A 19844-nucleotide genomic window follows, 5' to 3' on the forward strand; every position below is an offset into this window, starting at 1 on the left:
AACAAGCAAGCTCTTCAGTGCCCTTTCGAAGACCCATAGCTCTTTCGGCTGCAGGAAGCAAGCGCTAACAGGCACTCAACAGTGACAGTCCACAGTCTCGCCTGTTGGATGGGTAAGCTGCTGGTGGAGACTCACCAACCGGCAACATGGCTCTTCCAGGTCTGCAAGATTTTTTACCATGTCAGATGCTTTCTTGATAGCAATATTGTAAGAAAGGGTTGCTTCAGAGGCCATTAAGATGGAAACTTTTTAACTGCAAAGATTTAAGCGGGATACACAAGTCGCATCAACTGCAATGCTGTACGAAAATTTGTGCAAAGATGTGGCAGATGTGATAGATATTTGAATAATGTGCATGTTTATTGGGAAATAAGTACAATTGTTTTGGGTGAGATTTACCACCAGGAATGTGTGCACCCCAAAGCAGTTTTATATGGTTAGCGATGTTGTTTTCTTCTTCCTTTTTTTTGTTGTTGTTTTTTTAAGGAAAAAGAATCTCAGCTTTCCAAGATCAGACTTTTATCTGTCACGGTAAACTAAAGATGCTGACATGCCAAGTTAGTTTTTTTCTCCCCCCCCCCCCATCATATGACCTAGTTCCCATTATAAATGCTCGCGGTGCAGAGTGTGCCGTGTAAAGAAAGTAGCCTGGCTGCCATTTGAGGGGCATGGTTGGTTTAGAAATCAGTTTTACTTAGTAAGAAAGGTGATCAGAACAGGCGAAAGAGGGGAAACAGCTTCTGCACACTTAACAACTGTGCAGAAGAGTGAACGTCACGGCTGATATTCCCATTTCTGCGCTGCTTTTCAAGATGCAGGAGAGGAGACATGTCCTTTTTTGCTTCTGCCCGGCTTATCAGGAATTACGCCCTCCAACTTGGCTGTTTGCAGCTCAATGCTATAGGTGTCTCCTCATAAGTAAGGCCCACTGCAGCCAGAGTGTTGTAGTGGTTAAGAGCGGTAGTCTCGTAATCTGGGGAACCGGGTTCGCGTCTCCGCTCCTCCACATGCAGCTGCTGGGTGACCTTGGGCCAGTCACACTTCTTTGAAGTCTCTCAGTCCTACTCACCTCACAGAGTGTTTGTTGTGGGGGAGGAAGGGAAAGGAGATTGTTAGCCACTTTGAGACTCCTTAAAGGGAGTGAAAGGCGGGATATCAAATCAAACTCTTCTTCTTCTACTACTTCCTGCTCTGTGTGCCTAGGGGTAAACAACCTTAACAGTATGTGGCTTCAAGCATATCTATCTATCTGATTTTATTTTTTTTAGAATAATCACAACCCACTTCAATCAGTACCATTTAAATCCGTGTACAAAATGCTGGCACTGATCTTAATATGAAAATTGAAACGGGGGCAAGGATTCCCCTCATTCTTCGCATGTTTGGTGTAAATGTGAAAATTAAAGGGTTACTGGGTTTTGTCATCTAGCAATTTCTGGAGGGCTGCAGGTTCCCCGTGTCTGAAGTACAGTGGTACCTCAGGTTAAGTACTTAATTCGTTCCAGAGGTCCGTTCTTAACCTGAAACTGTTCTTAACCTGAAGCACCACTTTAGCTAATGGGGCCTCCTGCTGCTGCGCCGCCGGAACATGATTTCTGTTCTCATCCTGAAGCAAAGTTCTTAACCCGAGGTACTGTTTCTGGGTTAGCGGAGTCTGTAACCTGAAGCATATGTAACCTGAAGCGTATGTAACCCGAGGTACCACTGTATAGAATTGTTCTGATTGTTGGTTTTTAAAACAACAGGGAATCTTAGGGCACCTTAAAGACCGACAGATTTGTGATGGTATTATGGTTTGTGAACTATGGTCCCCTTCACCCATCATGTACAGTATCTGTTGGTGGATTGTGGTTTATAAAAGGTTATGCCATAACGCAGGGCTCTTTGCCTCAGCGGCTCTCCTTTCAGCACCAGGTCCTTGAAAGGTGTGTGCATGTGAAATGCCCCTTTGAAAGGAATTTCAGGCAGACCAGCTTTAGTTATCTTCCTCCACTTCTGGCTTTTCAAGGACACAGTGCTGAAAGAAGCATTTCACAGAGGGGACTAAACAGCAGCCTCAGCTATCTTCTCTAATAACCTGGTAAACTTAATGGGGATCATGGTAGAGGTTGCCACCGGTCCTGTATAATATAGGACCAGTGGAAAGTGCTACGTCCTGTATTGATGCAATTTTTGTCCTGTATTTCAGATCTTCTCTCCCTCTGCCAAGTTAGGGGTCCTCTCCAAATGCATGTGCTTGAAAGGGTGCTTGAAAGGTCATGCATTTAAACTCTGGGTAGCCAAGCACAGAGAGATTAACAAATTCATGTTTATGTGTGTGCACACACATGTTCATGTTTATGTGTGCGCAAACACCTGGCTTGAGAGCAGTACATGTGAAAAGGATCTAGGAGTCTTGGTTGACCACAAACTTGACATGAGCCAACAGTGTGACGCGGCAGCTAAAAAAGCCAATGCAATTCTGGACTGCATCAATAGGAGTACAGCATCTAGATCAAGGGAAGTAATGGTGCCACTGTATTCTGCTCTGGTCAGACCTCACCTGGAGTCCAGTTCTGGGCACCACAGTTCAAGAAGGACACTGACAAACTGGAACGTGTCCAGAGGAGGGCAACCAAAATGGTCAAAGGCCTGGAAACGATGCCTTATGAGGAACGGCTAAGGGAGCTGGGCATGTTTAGCCTGGAGAAGAGGAGGTTAAGGGGTGATATGATAGCCATGTTCAAATATATAAAAGGATGTCACATAGAGGAGGGAGAAATGTTGTTTTCTGCTGCTCCAGAGAAGCGGACACGGAGCAATGGATCCAAACTACAAGAAAGAAGATTCCACCTAAACATTAGGAAGAACTTCCTGACAGTAAGAGCTGTTCGACAGTGGAATTTGCTGCCAAGGAGTGTGGTGGAGTCTCCTTCTTTGGAGGTCTTTAAGCAGAGGCTTGACAACCATATGTCAGGAGTGCTTTGATGGTGTTTCCTGCTTGGCAGGGGGTTGGACTCGATGGCCCTTGTGGTCTCTTCCAACTCTATGATTCTATGATTCTATGTGTGCGAGGGACAAATTCCAGAGGGGCCATCCTGTTAGGCTGCAATAGATTGTAATGGATTGTTTTGAAGTCACTTCAACACCAGATTGGGGGTGGGTGGTCCGCCAATTGTCCCACCCTGCATTTTGCCAGAACAAAGGTGGCACCCCTCGATACAGGATCACTACAAAGGCCAACAGCAGGGCTGGCCCACTCAAGACGGTTTCCTCAGACAGCAAAAACCCAAGAGGCAGCAACCTTGCAGGCACCTTGCTACCTGCTGCTGTAGCAGCAGCAACAGCAGGCTTCCAGCGAGATCTCACAGAAGTCTCGTGGGATCTCATGTGCTCCATGAGATCTTGGTGGAACCCACCCTTGTAGTCATTTCACAAGCACTGCCAAACAACCCAGGTAAGGCAGGCTGCGGCAGCGGGGGAACGTAGGCCGTCAGGGGATGGGACTGGATCACCCTGAAGGATCCCCGAAGGAGACACTAGCCCCTGCGCTGGGCAACTTACCTGTGGAGTCCTCAAAACTGATCCTGGGCTTGGAAATATTATGTTTGTACAGTGGTACCTCGGGTTAAGTACTTAATTCGTTCCGGAGGTACGTTCTTAACCTGAAACTGTGCTTAACCTGAAGCACCACTTTAGCTAATGGGGCCTGCTGCTGCTGCCACACTGCCACTGCACGATTTCTGTTCTCATCCTGAAGCAAAGTTCTTAACCCGAGGTACTATTTCTGGGTTAGCGGAGTCTGTAACCTGAAGTGTATTTAACCCAAGGTACCACTGTACTAAAGGGATGCGGGTGGCACTGTGGGTAAAACCTCAGTGCCTAGGACCTGCTGATCGTAAGGTCGCCGGTTCGAATCCCCGCGGCGGGGTGAGCTCCTGTCGTTCGGTCCCAGCTCCTGCCCACCTAGCAGTTCGAAAGCACCCCTAAGTGCAAGTAGATAAATAGGTACCGCTTTATAGCGGGAAGGTAAACGGTGTTTCTGTGTGCGGTGCTGGTGCTGGCTCGCCAGCTGCTGCTTCGTCACGCTGGCCACATGAGCCAGAAGTGTCTTCGGATGGCGCCGGCTCCCGGCCTCTTAAGAAAGATGAGCGCACAACCCTAGAGTCTGTCAAGACTGGCCCGTTCGGGCAGGGGTACTTTTACCTTTACCTTACCACTGTACTATGTGTTACTATCAGGGCTGTCTTAAGCATATCCGGCGCCGTGGTGCAAAGATCCCTCTGCCCCCCCCCGGGAACTCCAAAACAAGGGAGGGGGTGGTGGAAAATGTCCTCTACCGCCCCAATCCCCAGCATGGTGGCGGAGATCAAGCAGGAAAATGTGCTGGCGGACATGCTCTCCAGCATCAGGGCGCCCGAGAAGGCAGCCTGGAAAGGCTGTGTGCTGCCTTTCGCCAGGAAGCAGGAGGAGGACAATGACCGGGAGCAGAGCTGTCTTTAGCAGATACAGAGGCTTGGGAGGGAAGCTGTACGCAGCTTCTGTCCTAATAATAATAATAATTTATTATTTGTACCCTGCCCATCTGGCTGGGTTTCCCCAGCTACTCTGGGCGGCTTCCAACAAAGATTAAAAATACATTAAAATGTCACACATTAAAAACTTCCCTAAACAGGGCTGCCTTCAAATGTCTGGTATATCTCATTGACATCTGATGGGAGGGTGTTCCACAGGGCGGGCGCCACTACCGAGAAGGCCCTCTGCCTTGTTCCCTGTAACTTGGCTTCTCGCAATGAGGGAACCGCTAGAAGGCCCTCGGCACTGGACCTCAGCGTCCAGGCAGAACGATGGGGGTAGAGACACTCCTTCAGGTATACAGGACCGAGGACGTTTAGGGCTTTAAAGGTCAACACCAACACTTTGAATTGTGCTCAGAAACGTACTGGGAGCCAATGTAGGTCTTTCAAGACCGGTGTTATGTGGTCTCGGCGGCCACTCCCAGTCACCGGTCAAGCTGCTGCATTCCGGATTAGTTGTAGTTTCTGGGTCACCTTTGAAGGTAGCCCCACGTAGAGCACATTGCAGTAGTCCTAATCCTCTGCGGGGATTTCCCTCCTCCTGCGGAGGCTTGGGAAGGAAGCTGCACACTCGCCAGCCATATACTTGGCGGGGCACAGCTGGTGGGTGTGCAAGGAAAGGGGAGGCTGCTGGCAAAGCTGTGCAGCTCCCCCACTCTCTAAGGTACCCCTGAGATGCTGGCACCCTGGCGCAACGAACCACTAACACTAATGGGAAAGACAGCTCTGGTTACTATAGGTGGGATCTGACTTAAGCAAAATGCCCTAAACCAAAAATATTATATTTTAAAGTAAAGGTAAAGGTACCCCTGCCCGTACGGGCCAGTCGTGACCGACTCTAGGGTTGCGTGCTCATCTCGCTCAAGAGGCCGGGAGCCAGCGCTGTCCGAAGACTCTTCCGGGTCACGTGGCCAGCGTGACGAAGCTGCAACTGGCGACCCAGCACCAGCGCCGCACACGGAAATGCCGTTTACCTTCCCACTATAAAGCAGTACCTATTTATCTACTTGCACTTAGGGGTGCTTTCGAACTGCTAGGTGGGCAGGAGCTGGTACCGAACGGTGGGAGCTCACCCCGCCGCGGGGATTCGAACCGCTGACCTTATGATCAGCAAGTCCTAGGCACTGAGGTTTTACCCACAGCGCCACCCGCGTCCCTCATTATCTTTTAGTGTTGGCTTTATATTATCCTTTTCATGGGTATGATCCCTGCCTTAACAGGAACAAGGCACTGGGACTTCCCATTTCTCACCCATGCATTGGTCCATAGGGACTTAGCTCAGTTGGTTAGAGCATGGTGCTGATAATGCCAAGGTTGCAGGTTCGATCCCCGTCTGGGACAGCTGCATATTCCTGCATTGCAGGGGGTTGGACTAGATGATCCTCAGGGTCCCTTCCAACTCCAACGTTCTATGATTCTATAACCTTTTCGTAAACACTCCGCCTGCACAGGGGAGGGCTTCCTCGTATATGTATACCTTTAATTGTATCAAAAATTATATAAGAATACATGTCGGTGTGTTATTAATTCTAGAGAACCCTCATAAGCAGATATATATGTGCCATAATTATTTTTAAAAATAAGTACTTTTAACCAGTGTTAGAAACTCAAGATATGTCGGCTAGGTGCCAAATGGCTCCTTAAACCAGGATTACAGTCGCCAAAATGGAATGCCTAGTTGCCATTTTGGAGCCAGACAGCTCAAAGGTCGTATTTTTTCAAGGTGACTTTTTGGTTCCTGAAATTCATTCTGATTGTGCAGATAAAACATAGTGGATAGAATTCTACAGGATGTGTTGCTAGTGTGTGAAAACAGCCCAGATCCAAGAATCGCCAGGCATGAGCTGCCAGATTTCGGAGATGTAGGTCAATTGGTCGCAAGAGGCCAATAACCAGGTGCAAAATGCACCCAGTAGCTGGCAAATTTCTAACGGTGCTTTTAACGAAAATCTATCTTACGGACAGGCTTAATGCGCCGTTTTGGCAAAGCAAAAGGAGAAGGAACATGAGGGCTTTCTCCAAAGTATTTATAAGGCAGCAGCTAGACCTAACCCCAGACCCCCATTCGCTGGCCGCCTCCTCCGCCAGCTTCAAAGAACATGAAATCGACAAGGAAGGCAGCGCCAAGCATGACAGCTTTGATTTTAACATCAAGGTCCAACGGGAACTGGATCCCAAAGTTGTCAGTATCGGTGAAGAGCTCTTTCACAATGCCAGTCCAGTGCTTAGAAATCCTCCCGACGGCCGTCTCTTCATCCAGCGACAGCACCTCGAAATGAACATCTTCACAACAGCTGCATGCTATGCAGGGCCCGGTGATTTTAAGGACATCCTCTTGGAGTTCATTTTGGATCGTGAACTTAGGCAGACAGGGATCCCACGTCTGCTTAATATACCCAACGGGTGTGCCTGGAGGGGCATGGACTTCAAGCTCTTGCAAGCAGCACGGAAAACAGCAGCTGGAGCACCGGAGTGGTCGCTGGAGCTCAATCACTTCCTGGCCCACGTTGTCCATGATTTTAATGGTAAATGGCCGGTCCATTCCACAGCAGAGTCGTGTGCAGCAGTCGGTATCTTCTGCTGCAAAGTAGATCCTTTGCCCCCAAGCATTTTTCACTTCATACCTGTTGCTGGTTTCAAAGCCAATGATGATTTCCACAAGCTCAATCTTTTGCTGAATTATCATCTGATCAATCTGGCTTAAATATTCCAATCCCGGGGGGCAGTTGGGAGGCGGAATTGGAGCCGGCATCCACACGACACCCTGAAGCTCCTGACCGTGAACAGGCTGAGCTCCTGGGGCATGTGGAACATATCCGTATGCTACCTGTGGTGTCGGGCCACGCTTCGGGGGTTGTTTTGGTGGCATTTCCGTGGGTCCGCATGAATCTGTTGTTTCTTGAGGAGCTAGGCCATGTTCTGAGGGTGCCTCTTTGCAGTTAGTGGGCTGCCCAAGGAGGAGGAGATTGTTTTGTGAAGGACGGTCATCCAGGTGGGCTGAGCCACCACCTGGAGGCTGAAATAATGCAGCCCATACAGAGTTTTAACCACATACTACACATCAGTGGGCCTATTGTTGAGTCACGATAGAGAGGACAATGGCAACTGCAACTATCAGTTCCGAAGCTGTACCCATGAGGCAGCGGTGAGGAATCTTTCCTTCTTTTTTTAAAGGGTCATTGAGCTCCACCACAAAAACCACTTGTGGGTTGGGCAGCCCCAACCAAGCCAGCCCAGTGATAAGATTCAAGAGTCCCGGTTGTTGCGTGCTCAAAGTCATCTCCTGTTGTGATGTGGCATGTGTGTGTGTCCGTGTCCCTCAGATGAATCATGGCTACCTGCAGCAGAAAATTTAAACCTTAGGCATTCCAGAGTTTGGAGGGCAGGATACCTGGGGAGCAAAGTTTAGCCCTTTTGAAAAGGCAACAACATTTAATTCATTGTGTGATACCTTCATGCAGCCTTCTCAATGAGGTTTCTGTTATGTACTGAGTTGAATAGGATCCCAAATGCAGCAGTCTGATTGGTCCTAGAACAATAGGATCCAGAATGCAGCAGTCTGATTGGTCCTCAGGAGCCACCCAATCCAACTCCAGGTGGAAGTGAATCCGCAACCTGATTGGCCTACAGGAGAATCCCAGAATTAGCCAATCACGTGGGGCCCATTGTGTAAATAATGTATATAAAGCAGACTTGTCGGGGGGACTTCTGTTCCTCACTACTATGGGCTGAATAAAGAGCATGAAATCCACACTTGACTCCGAGTATATTTCAGTTTCCTTCTTGCTTTTGTTCCTCCCTCTTCTTCTTCTCAGCCAAACCCACTCTCACCTTTCTCCTCCAGCCTCCGTTTTGTATTCAGGTTCCTCTCCACTGTCGCTCCCTCCATTCCACACTTGGCTTGTATTCCTCCATCTCCCTCTATTGCTTTGGCTCTGTGTCCTCTTCTGATAACTCCAGGTGATTCAATAGCCTGTCGCTATTTTCTGTCCATGGCGCCCTAGTCTCATGACACTGCTCTCCACTGCTGCAAGCCAACTTCTGGGTTGGGCTGCAACATCCTGACTCTTGCCACAGAGACAGAAAAAAGCTACCAAACCCACTAGAGTCTGTTTCTGCTCCAGACTCTCATGGGTGCTAGCAACCAACGCTGCGTGTTTTTGAAGGGGAAGATATATTCTTAGAAGTAAAGGTTTGGGCAGGTAACATTGAAAGGGGGTCCAGATGTGGCCCATAGGCTGTGAGAGTTCCCTACCCCAGCTGTATGGGAAAGTCAGAAGTTAGATAGGGATCTTCCATAGATGAGTGCAGGGGGCATGCCAGAAAGCCAAAATATGCAGCTGCTGTCACACAATTTGGCTGCTTCAGAGGAGTTTGGATCAAGAGTTACTTACTAATGGGTCTCTTGTTAAGTGGTGGCAGTTGCCATTGCCAACAGGAGACAGTGGCAAGGAAGGACTTGCAAAGCAGTTCTTGCCTTGCTGAAAAAGTCCTGCAAAAATTCCTTTATTGTTTCCGTTTTATCCCGATTGGAAGCCAGATTAAACATTACACCGCAGTCCAAGACTGTTGCTCACTGAGGACCTGAAGGGAAATCAGCCAGGCTCAGCCACTGTGAGCTTTTAAAAATAAGTGATTGGACTCTATGACCTAGGAGGGTGTGTACCATTGTGAAGGTGACTGAAGTTGTTCATCTGCTTCCATTATGGCAGAGGCTGGAAAACCCTCTGGTTATATGGGGATATACAGCACTGTAGCCTCTCTTTGTGGCAATTGATGGTGAAGGAGAAAGAAACCCAGGTTGAGACTGAGAGGCATAGGGCGATAATAGATTCAGAGAACTGTAGAGTTGGAAGGGACTGTGAGGTCCATTGAGTCCAACCCAGGCAATGCAGGAATCTCCTCTAGATCTTACATGACAGGTGGCCATCCAACCTGTGCTTAAACTATCTGAACCATCAAGACAGTTTCTTCTGATGTTTGGTCAGAATCATCTCCTTTCTTGTAACTTGAATTCATTGGTTCAGGCCCAACCCTCCCGAACTTCCCCAATGGCCAGTGAAATGGAAGAGGCACCCACACTCTCACCAAGCCCAACACTTCCCGGGCACATATTGAACACACAGTGGCACTCCACACACAGCCAGCTAGTCAATAATAACCATACAGAAATACTAATAGAGCTGACAATTGATGCCAAAGGACATCAAACTAGGAGGTACCTTCTGCATAAATATGCCAGGTGTGACTCATACACAGAAAAATACATACATTTAATTGTATTTAAAAAAAAAAAAAAAAAGTGTTTCCATTTCAATGCATTATGAATTCTAGAGCAGCACCCATAAATTGGAATGTCCCACCACGATAGGTGCAAGAGCTGCAGCCGCAATTCAAAAATAAGTAGTTTTAACAAGAAGCCCTCTTTTTCGCCAGCTTAACGCTCCATCTTAGCAAAGGAAAAGTAGAAGAAGCAACACGAGGGCATTTCTTCGAAGCAGCTTCCAGGTCTATTGTCAGACCCCCGTTCTCTGCTGCCCTCTTCCTGCACATTCAAAAAACATGAAATCCACCAGGAAGCAGGCCCCCAGCAGGACAGCTTTCATTCTAACATCAAGGTCCAACGAGAACTTAATTCCAAAGTTGTCGGTATTGGGGAGGGCCTCTTCCAGAAAGCCAGTCCAGTGCTTAGAAATCCTTCCAACTTTGGTCTCCTCGTCCAACAGCATCACCTCAAAGTTCACATCTTGACACAAGCTGCACAGTACACAGGGCCCGGTGATTTTAAGGACATCCTGATGGCGTTCATTTTGGATTGCAAATTTAGGCAGAAAGGGGTGCCACGTCTGCTTAATATACCCCACAGGGGTGCCTGGAGGGGCATGGACTTCAAGCTCTTGCAAGCAGCAAGGATACCAACAGCTGGAGCACCGGAGAGGTCGCTGGAGCTCAATCACTTCCTGGCCCACATGGTCCATGATTTTTACTGTAAATGGACATGCCGCTCCACAGCAGTTTCTCGCGCAGCAATCTGTTTCCTCAACTGCCAAGTATATCCTTTGCCCCCAGCCATTTTTTATTTCGTATTTGTTGCAATTTTCAAAGCCCATTATTATTTCCAGAAGCTCAATCTGCTGGTGAACGACTATTTGATCCAAGAGACTTAAATATTCTAATCCGGGAGGACAGCCGAGATCTGGAATGGTTGCCCGCATCCAGGTTACAGCCTGGGGGATGCAAACATCACCCATTTTTAGCTTACAACAAGATAGGGAAGATCCATAAACTCCGGGGTAACCTTGCTTTATGCTCATCAGCTCTCCTGGATAAAGTGGCTCATCAGCGCTGTTCTGTACACCATGTCCAGCCATTCTCACTGGTCTGGGGCCAGCTTTTCTAACTGCTGTGGTGTAATGTTTTTGTGGCGTTTTTGTGGGTCTGTGTTCATCTGTTTCTTTGGGAGCCATGCCAGGCTCTCAATGTGCCACTTCACCGTTACTGGGCTCAGGTTGCTTCCCAGGAGGTGGGACTTACTTACTTATTTATTTTGCAACAGAGGACCATTCAAAGGATGTGAGTCTCCAACCAGGAGGCTGGAATGATACTAAGTTGAACTAAGTTCTAAACATCCATGGACCTATTGTTGAGTCACAGTGGTTGTGTGGACATTGAACTCCCCCAGAAGTCTTAGGGTTCTCCAGAACCACACCAGATATCACTGGGAAACAGAGTGTGCAGCACACCATCATCCCCTTCCCAAATCTGTCCCATGGGGCCAACTTCAGATGGAGGGGTCTCTGTGACGTTCCAGTGTTTGCATATAATAACGTATGTACTGTACATTGATAGCAAATAAGGCGATATTGTAATACAGTGGTACCTTGGGTTACAGACGCCGCTAACCCAGAAATAGTACCTCGGGTAAAGAACTTTGCTTCAGGATGAGAACAGAAATCGCACGGTGGCAGTGGGAGGCCCCATTAGCTAAAGTGGTATCTCAGGTTCAGAACAGTTTCAGGTCAAGAATGGACCTCCAGTTCTTAAGCAGAGGTACCCCTGCAGTGGTAAGTATAACAATAGAATTAAGGTAATGTTAGATAGGGAAGGGGAGAGAGTGAGCTGGAATGGAGGATTGGCAAAGAATCTGAATGCGAGGGAGGAGACATTTGAGAGTCAGTTGGAAGTTTAGCCAGTTGGGATATGAAGCAAAGTTGGCTAGATGAGTATAGGAGCAGCAGTAATACAGCAACTGCTACACTGGAAATAAAGCAACAGATAAGATACAGGGGTGTTAGCTACCATAATGCTTATGTACACAAAATCACCATCATTTTCTTATATATGAATTTATACCCCACCTGACAGGGACTCTAGGGTGCTTCTGTGGGTTAAACCACAGAGCCTAGGACTTGCCAATCAGAAGGTCGGAGGTTCGAATCCCCGCGACGGGGTGAGCTCCTGTTGCTCGGTCCCTGCTCCTGCCAACCTAGCAGTTTGAAAGCATGTCAAAGTGCAAGTAGATAAATAGGTACTGCTCCTGTGGGAAGGTAAACGGCGTTTCCGAGCGCTGCTCTGGTTCACCAGAATCGGCTTAGTCATGCTGGCCACATGACCCGGAAGCTGTATGCCGGCTGCCTCGGCCAATAAAGCGAAATGAGTGCCGCAACCCCAGGGTCGGTCACGACTGGACCTAATGGTCAGGGGTCCCTTTACCTTTACCTTTAAGAATATTCTGCCTCTATAAATGCAAGAGCTGCAGCAACAATACAAAAAACCCCCCTGGTTTCAACAAACAAAAAAACCCCTCTTGTGAGCAGGCTTAAGACTCCATCTAAGCAAAGCAAAAACAGAAGAAACCAGAGGACTTTCTCCAAGGCATTTATAAGGCAGTAGCCTGGCCTAACCCCAGACGCCCATTCGCTGCCGGCCTCCTCCCGCGGATTCAAAAAACATGAAATCCACCAGGAAGCAGGCCCCCAGCAGGACAGCTTTCATTCTAACATCAAGGTCCAATGGGAACTGGACCCCAAAGTTGTCAGCATCGGTGAAGGCCTCTTTCAGAAAGCCAGACCAGTGCTTAGAAATCCTTCCAACCGCTGTCTGCTCATCCAGTGACAGAACCTCAAAATTGATATCTTGGCAGAAGCTGCACACTATACAGGGCCCGGTGATTTTAAGGACATCCTGATGGAGTTCATTTTGGATAGTGAACTTAGGCAGAAAGGGGTGCCACGTCTGCTTAATATACCCAACGGGTGTGCCTGGAGGGGCGTGGACTTCAAGCTCTTGCAAACAGCAAGGGTACAAGCAGCTGGAGCACCGGAGAGGTCGCTGGAGCTCAATCACTTCCTGGCCCACGTTGTCCGTGATTTTAATTGTAAATGGCCGCAATGTTCCACAGCAGTTTCGTGTGCAGCAGTCGGTGTCCTCAATCGCTGAGTAAACCATTTGCCCCCATGCGTTTTTCACTTCATATCTGTTGCTGGTTTCAAAGCCAATGATGATTTCCAGAAGCTCAATCTGTTGATGAATGATCATTTGATCAACCTGGCTTAAATATTCCAATCCTGGGGGGCAGTTGGGAAGTGGAGGTGGAGCTGGCATCCAAGTTATAGGACGTGCATATCTTTGACCTGAAGAGAAGAAGAGATTGGATTTGATATCCCGCTTTATCACTACCCGAAGTAATCTCAAAGCGGCTCACATTCTCCTTTCCCTTCCTCCCCCACAACAAACACTCTGTGAGGTGAATGGGGCTGGGAGACTTCAGAGAAGTGTGACTGGCCCAAGGTCACCCAGCAGCTGCATGTGGAGGAGCGGGGAATCGAACCCGGTTCACCAGATTACGAGTCCACTGCTCTTAACCACTACACCACACTGGCTCTCACTGACCTGGGGGAGCTCCATAAGCTCCTTGAGGATGCTGGGGTGTGTTCATTAGCGGTCCTGGATAATGTGGCCCAGGGGCTTGTTGACTGTCCCATCCTGCATTGCCTGTGGTGTAGGGCCAGCTTTCCTATGAGCTTGCGGGGGAAATTGTCTTGGTGGCATTTCTGGGAGTCTGTCAACATCTGTTTCATTGGGAGCTATGTTGTTCTCTCAATGCACTGTTTTGCAGTTACTGGGCTCAGGATGCTGCTGAGCAAAGGGGGAATGGTTTTTTGAAGGAGGACCATTCAGATGTTGTGAGCCTCCACCTGCAGACTGAAATGGTATAGCCCATACACAAGTTGAACTAAGCATCCATGGGCCTGTTGTTGAGTCACAATGGTTGCAACCGTCACTGTCCTCTGTCGATCCTTGAGCTGGACCTATGAAGCAGTACCAAGGAACTTCTCTCTCTCTCTCTCTCTCTCTCTCTCTCTCTCACACACACACACACACACATGTTTGCATCCATTATAAACATAAAGTAAACAAATAAAGGATTTGAATGAAACACTGCATGTCAAATTAAGGGTTCCTGATTTCCCTCAGGCTTGCAAATGAATAACTGATTTCCCTCTGGCTAGCATGGCTACAACCATTAATCAGTAAACACTGTGTAAATGTTTGCAAATAGCACCGTCGTGTGAATCAACAATGCAATCCATCAGATGATTTGCCCATAATATGACTGTTAATCTACATTTGGCATTGCTAATTAAACTGTTTGGGTTTTGCAGAAAGCAAGCCCCACTGGCACAAGAAAGAAGTAGCTGAGAAAAATCAAAACTTATTGCAAATGGAAGCTGGAGATGTGTGCATGCGTGTGCGCATGCACATTATGCCTATTTATGGATTATGTAACGCCACTCATGCAAATGGGGTTTTACAGAGTAGAAAAGAGAGGCTGAACTATAACATGATACCCATTAATTTGCAAATAATTTTGTGGGTCAGCTTGGACCAGAAACTATTTAGGTTGCATCGCACACTTTTATACCATCCAACAAACTTATTCTATGGAACCGGTCCACCGACCCTCTTTCAGGTGCTCCTGCTTTTGGAGATTAGGTGGATAACTACTAGAAAAAGACCTTCTCTGTAGTGGCACCCAAATTACCCACAAGAAGCTGCCTTATATTATGTCAGACCGTTGGTCCATCTAGCTCAGTATCCTCCATTGGTTCAACTGGTGAGTCACCAGGACCCACTACTAGATTGCAACTTGATCTAAGGTGAGGCACAGCAGTAGTACTGCCACCTTGCAAATATACGGTAATAATAATGATGATGATGATTAGGCTAAAGGTGGGGCCCAGATATGAAAATGTTGAAGACTCTGTTGAAGACAGTGGCTCTCCAGATTTTCTGATAGGTCTCCCTTTCCAGCTCCACCTGGAGATGCCAAGGATTGAACCTGAGACTTCCTGCAGATGCACCATGGCCCTACCTGTATCTACCTAACACCTCCTTTGCCGTCTTTTAGGCACAAGCCATCTCTACCCTGCTCTGGATGGCTGTTGGAGTACAATCCTAAACATGCCTACTCAATCAGAAGTGACCTTCATTGAATTCACCTTGTCTTATGAATGGTGCATGGCTGGTCCTTCCACCTAAATGAGAGAGGGAGATAGATAATGCGTATATTTCATGTGCATAATATCTGCGAAAGGATATATGGCTTCAGCTATGCATCTTGTCCCTGAGGAACAAATCACAACTGACCATTCTGCTTATCTGCTCTCTGCTTTAGCAGGTTCTCCACTGCTTGAAAAGGAGCCCAGGAAGAAGGTGACATCAGAACTCATCACACCCAGGTTACTTATACATTTTTATATCACCAGTCTACAACAGTACTAGAGATGGTATGCTAAATGCACATGTTGCCCGTCCTTATTTTCCCTGGGCCAAATCAAATGTCGCAATCTCCTGCTCATGGCTGCTACCAAAAAGCCATTTCCTATGCTGGTCACTGACATGTTGTGGGGGGTGGGATGTAATGTTTAAATGTATGCATTAGGAAAAGTAATGTTTCACTCATGCATATGCCAGCGCTATGCATGGATAACATATACTACAGGGCAAAAAAGCTGTCTTTTGCAGTAGTGGAGCCTGAGCTTTGCAACTTCCTCCCACAAAGATCCACCTGTTGCTGTTTAGTTGTTTAGTCGTGTCTGACTCTTCGTGACCCCATGAACCAGAGCACGCCAGGCACTCCTGTCTTCCACTGCCTCCCGCAGTTTGGTCAAACTCATGCTGGTAGCTTCAAGAACACTGTCCAAACATCTTGTCCTCTGTTGTCCGCTTCTCCTTGTGCCCTCCATTTTTCCCAACATCAGGGTCTTTTCCAGGGAGTCTTCTCATCTCATGAGGTGGCCAAAGTACTGGAGCCTCAGCTTCAGGATCTGTCCTTCTAGTGAGCACTCAAGGCGGATTTCCTTAAGAATGGATAGGTTTGATCTTCTTGCAGTCCATGGGACTCTCAAGAGTCTCCCCCAGCACCATAATTCAAAAGCACCAATTTTTTGGCGATCAGCCTTCTTTATGGTTCAGCTCTCACTTCCATACATCACTACTATGGCTTTAACTATATGGACCTTTGTTGGCAAGATGATGTCCCTGCTTTTTAAGATCTGCCTAGCACCACGTAAAGACCTGAGAATTCACCCAGGTCTTGGATGTGGTAGGATGCCAGGTGGAATGCTTTTTGTGGCTGTGATTTACTTGCCTTGTTTTATGCTGTTATCTTTTATGTTGTGTGTAATTTATTGATACCTACTTCGGAATTGTCACTTGAAATGAAAGAGCAGGTCAGAAACATTTAAAATAAATAATAGATGCTATGGGGCTGGGGTATTTCTAGGTGGGTTGGACAATGTAGAACAAGTTAGAGCCACTTGATTGCTCAAGGAAGCAGCGATGAATGGGTAGCTCCACGTCTAGTCTGTGTCAATTTTGCATGTTTTTATTCCTTCTATCCAGTTTCTACATTAATACGCCATTTTTAAAAACCTTCATGAAAACCCATACTCATATTTTTAGCATGGTTGTCTCATTTTTTGATATATTTTTTCAAGAAATGCACGTTTTTGTGCATTCTAGTACATTTTGAACCCATAACTATTTTGCTAAATTTTGGAAAAGCACGTAGGGTAATTTCGTTTGCCCTGGGCATTATAACTCCTTGGAAATATCATGTGTATGTTGGAATGTGATTATACATGCCTTAGCATAGATACCAGATAAAAGCAAGGTCACTGGTCCATCCGGCTCAGAACTCTCCACATCAGAGGTAGGGAACCTGTGGCCCTCCAGATGTTGCTAAATGTTTATATATTTTCTGTATAAATTAGTAACTATAAATCTGTCCGTCGTAAATGTTCCACAAAGCTTCTTGTTGCACTAACTGCAACAGACCAACAGAACTACCCGCTCGGGAACTTGCTGTCTTGTGGTCTTCTGCCAGATGTCTGAGTAACAGGATTTTTGCTATTATTGTCATAGAAGCACAGATGCTTTTCTGGACCACGAGACCTCCTACGAATGTTGTTCCACCAACCCCTGTACAGGCTGTGTCTTGGCTTGCCGCCGAAGCCCTCGGCTTCTTACTAACGGCTACTACTTACTCACGGAGGACAGTTTTCTGTCGGATGAAGATGGCAACGTCACGCTGAGTCTATCCCAAACAAGTGTTACCTATAAAGAGAAATTAGTTAGGTAAATGTGATCTCGTGTATAAGTTCTATTGCAGAAGCAAGTGCCTTCCACACATTCTGCAAGACCAATGTTACTGAGTCCTGTTCAGTTATTTTCATGCACCATCTCCCTCCTTATAGGAGGCCTTCTCAAAGGAATTAACTACTATATAAACCAACGTATGAGTTCACTGTTATGGTTTGCTACCTCTGGTAGCTTGTTGAGAATCTATATTCTCTACAAAAGTGCAGATTAGGAGTGGAGAACCTTTTTCAACCTGAGTAACTTTCGCTCATAATTAGTCTTCTAGGGGCCACACGCCAGTGGCGGAAGAGGCCAGAGGAAAAATTGAGTGGGGCCCAGGGCAAGAGTGTGTGACTTTTACCACTGTACAACAAGCTACATTCCAGGCACACAAAAGTCAGAGGCCTCAACATACAGGCATCTTGGATCCAGGCAAGAAAGAGATACAATCACAGCTCAGTGACAATTCAATACCTGTAAAACACTTGAGGAAGACCCAGAACAGGGGTTTGGGCTGAAGAGAAGTGGGCAGCAAAGAGAGCACTGGAGCATTTGGCCACCACATCTGAGGTTCTCCATCCATGTTACAGATTCCCAAGAGATAAATCTTGGTTCTCTGCTCTGAATCATGTTGCTGTTGATAACAATGATAATTCACCATCAGTAGGACAGTGCTTTGCAAAAGACATTAACAATAGAGACCTCCCTGCCAAGGAGCTTACAACCTAAATTCTGGCAAGGAGGAATAATAATAGTAATAGTAGTAGTAGTAGTAGTAGTAATAATAAATTTATTATTTGCACCCCATCCATCTGGCTGGGCTCCCCAGCCACTCCGGGTGGCTTCCAACAAAGGTTAGAAATACATTAAAAATGTCACACATTAAAAACGTGCCTAAACAGGGATGCCTTCAGATGTCTTCTAAATGTCAGGTAGTTGTTTATCTCTTTGACATCTGATGGGAGGGTGTTCCACAGGGCGGGCGCCACTACCGAGAAGGCCCTCTGCCTGGTTCCCTGTAGTTTTGCTTCTCGCAGTGAGGAAACAGCCAGAAGGCCCTCGGCGCTGGACCTCAGTGTCCAGGCAGAACGATGGGGGTGTAGACGCTCCTTCAGGTATACTGGGCCGAGGCCGTTTAGGGCTTTAAAGGTCAACAACAACACTTTGAATTGTGCTCGGAAATGTACTGGGAGCCAATGTAGGACTTTCAGGACTGGTGTTATATGGTCTCAGCAGCCGCTCCCAGTCACCAGTCTAGCAGCTGCATTCAGGATTAGTTGTAGTTTCTGGGTCACCTTCAAAGGTAGCCTCACATAGAGCGCATTGCAGTAGTCTAAGCGAGAGATAACTAGAGCCTGCACCACTCTGGTGAGACAGTCCGCGGGCAGATAGGGTCTCAGCCTGTGTACCAGATGGATCTGATAGACAGCTGCCCTGGACACAGAATTGAAAACAGGAAAGAAACAGGAAAGAGAAAGAAAGAAAGAAAGAAAGAAAGAAAGAAAGAAAGAAAGATGAGAGTAGCAGAAGAATATGCGTAAAACTGAATTACATGTAAGTTAAGTACTTAGTTTCTGTTACAGATGAGAACTTTATGGGTTAAGTGCCTCATTTGTAGAAGATCAGTTTTGTACTAATGTTCTGTTTTTTCTCATGCCAGAATATTTCGGAGAAGAAAGAGAATCCGCCGATCCCTTGCTAGTTTGTTCAGTATTGGAGCCTCTAAATCATGGTTGAACAGCACCACTATTGACTTACCTCACGCAGAGGATGCTTGGTTTGATGGAGACTTGAAGGGAGACACCAATGAATATTATGACACTGGTGAGCACTGACTTTGCTCATGAAAGCTAGCAGCTATAATAATAGGTATTGTACTTAAAGGAAGACCTGTGACATGGCGCAGAACACCTGTGCTTATGATATATGTTTTTCAATGGATTTTTTACAGGTGCCATTGATGCTGCTTTCAACTGCAAAGCCCGAAGGGCAGAGAGACACAGTCTGGTACAAAAGAAGCCCTCTTCTTCGAAAGATGCCACTTGGACAAAATCAAGAAAAGAGCAGCATTATTCACCTACTTGTATCTTTCCCCCAGCAGAAGAAGAGTACTTCTATGAAAAATCTTTGGACTGTTCAAGTGAGTTAAACCCTTCTCTGTGTTACAGAGCTCATATGCCTTTCCATGTACAAACTATCCTGGGTTTTAAGATTGGCATGGGAGGTTCTGCCTGCCATGCCTTTGATGACTGCAGCTTGTGGGGCTGCCACATGAAACAGAACCTTCTCAGTGGTGGCACCTGTCAGGGAGAGGCAAATGGGGAAAGATCTAAGGGGAGAAACCGGCACTTATAGAGAGCCGAAAGAGATCATTAGTAGTCTGTCGTCTGACAGCGAGCCAGAGGCAGGGAGGGGGGAGGATGAGCCCGGAACCAGTCATTCTGTAAAGTCAGGGGCGTGGTTTCCGCAGACTTGCCTGTTGGGCAAAAAAAAGGAAAAAGAAATCAGACGAGGCATCTTTGCCGACAGGGTCGGACATGATTTGAAGCACTGGAGATGTACTTTTGAACTTTGTCAATAAATCAAAGAGATTGTAACTGGCAGTGAGCCCGGAGTTTTATCTACGCCGGCTTGTCAGCACAA

The 19844-nt window shown here is 47.0% G+C and overlaps 4 protein-coding genes and 1 long non-coding RNA gene across 11 annotated transcripts in view; 1 reads left to right on the forward strand and 4 right to left on the reverse strand.

Moving 5' to 3' along the window:
• Positions 1-19844, forward strand: part of TMEM71 (transmembrane protein 71) — a 27156-nt gene continuing 7312 nt past the window's right edge. For 2 of the 6 annotated variants that reach the window (XM_083450723.1, XM_083450727.1), the window contains exons 1-5: positions 1-159; positions 15235-15298; positions 16986-17198; positions 18862-19025; positions 19153-19341. In XM_083450723.1, coding sequence (XP_083306849.1) covers positions 147-159; positions 15235-15298; positions 16986-17198; positions 18862-19025; positions 19153-19341 — 643 coding nt within the window. In that variant the 5' untranslated portion in view covers positions 1-146. The remainder of the gene's footprint in view (positions 160-15234; positions 15299-16985; positions 17199-18861; positions 19026-19152; positions 19342-19844) is intronic. The other 4 variants (XM_083450724.1, XM_083450726.1, XM_083450725.1 and 1 more) reach the window with 4 other exon arrangements.
• LOC310682209 (phospholipid scramblase 1-like) lies at positions 6567-8002 on the reverse strand. The gene has a single exon (XM_083450722.1). It carries the CDS (start codon positions 7423-7425, stop codon positions 6604-6606), a length of 822 nt encoding a protein of 273 aa, XP_083306848.1. The 5' UTR covers positions 7426-8002; the 3' UTR covers positions 6567-6603.
• LOC310682198 (phospholipid scramblase 2-like) lies at positions 9811-12032 on the reverse strand. The gene has a single exon (XM_083450700.1). It carries the CDS (start codon positions 11021-11023, stop codon positions 10073-10075), a length of 951 nt encoding a protein of 316 aa, XP_083306826.1. The 5' UTR covers positions 11024-12032; the 3' UTR covers positions 9811-10072.
• Positions 12419-15143, reverse strand: LOC310682211 (phospholipid scramblase 1-like). 2 transcript variants are annotated; one of them, XM_083450730.1, is made up of 2 exons: positions 14985-15143; positions 12419-13189 (listed from the first exon to the last, which is right to left on the reverse strand). In XM_083450730.1, exon 2 carries the CDS (start codon positions 13158-13160, stop codon positions 12456-12458), a length of 705 nt encoding a protein of 234 aa, XP_083306856.1. In that variant the 5' UTR covers positions 13161-13189; positions 14985-15143; the 3' UTR covers positions 12419-12455. The 2 variants fall into 2 exon arrangements, with proteins under 2 accessions (XP_083306856.1, XP_083306855.1); XM_083450729.1 differs by lacking the exon at positions 14985-15143 and adding an exon at positions 13449-13892.
• Positions 19338-19844, reverse strand: part of LOC310682242 — a 10571-nt gene continuing 10064 nt past the window's right edge. The window contains exon 3 of the long non-coding RNA XR_014513803.1: positions 19338-19501. This is a non-coding gene — a long non-coding RNA (uncharacterized lncRNA). The remainder of the gene's footprint in view (positions 19502-19844) is intronic.

The sequence above is a fragment of the Podarcis tiliguerta genome, assembly GCF_965153285.1.
Source record: "Podarcis tiliguerta genome assembly, chromosome: 7".
Lineage (NCBI taxonomy): Eukaryota > Metazoa > Chordata > Lepidosauria > Squamata > Lacertidae > Podarcis > Podarcis tiliguerta.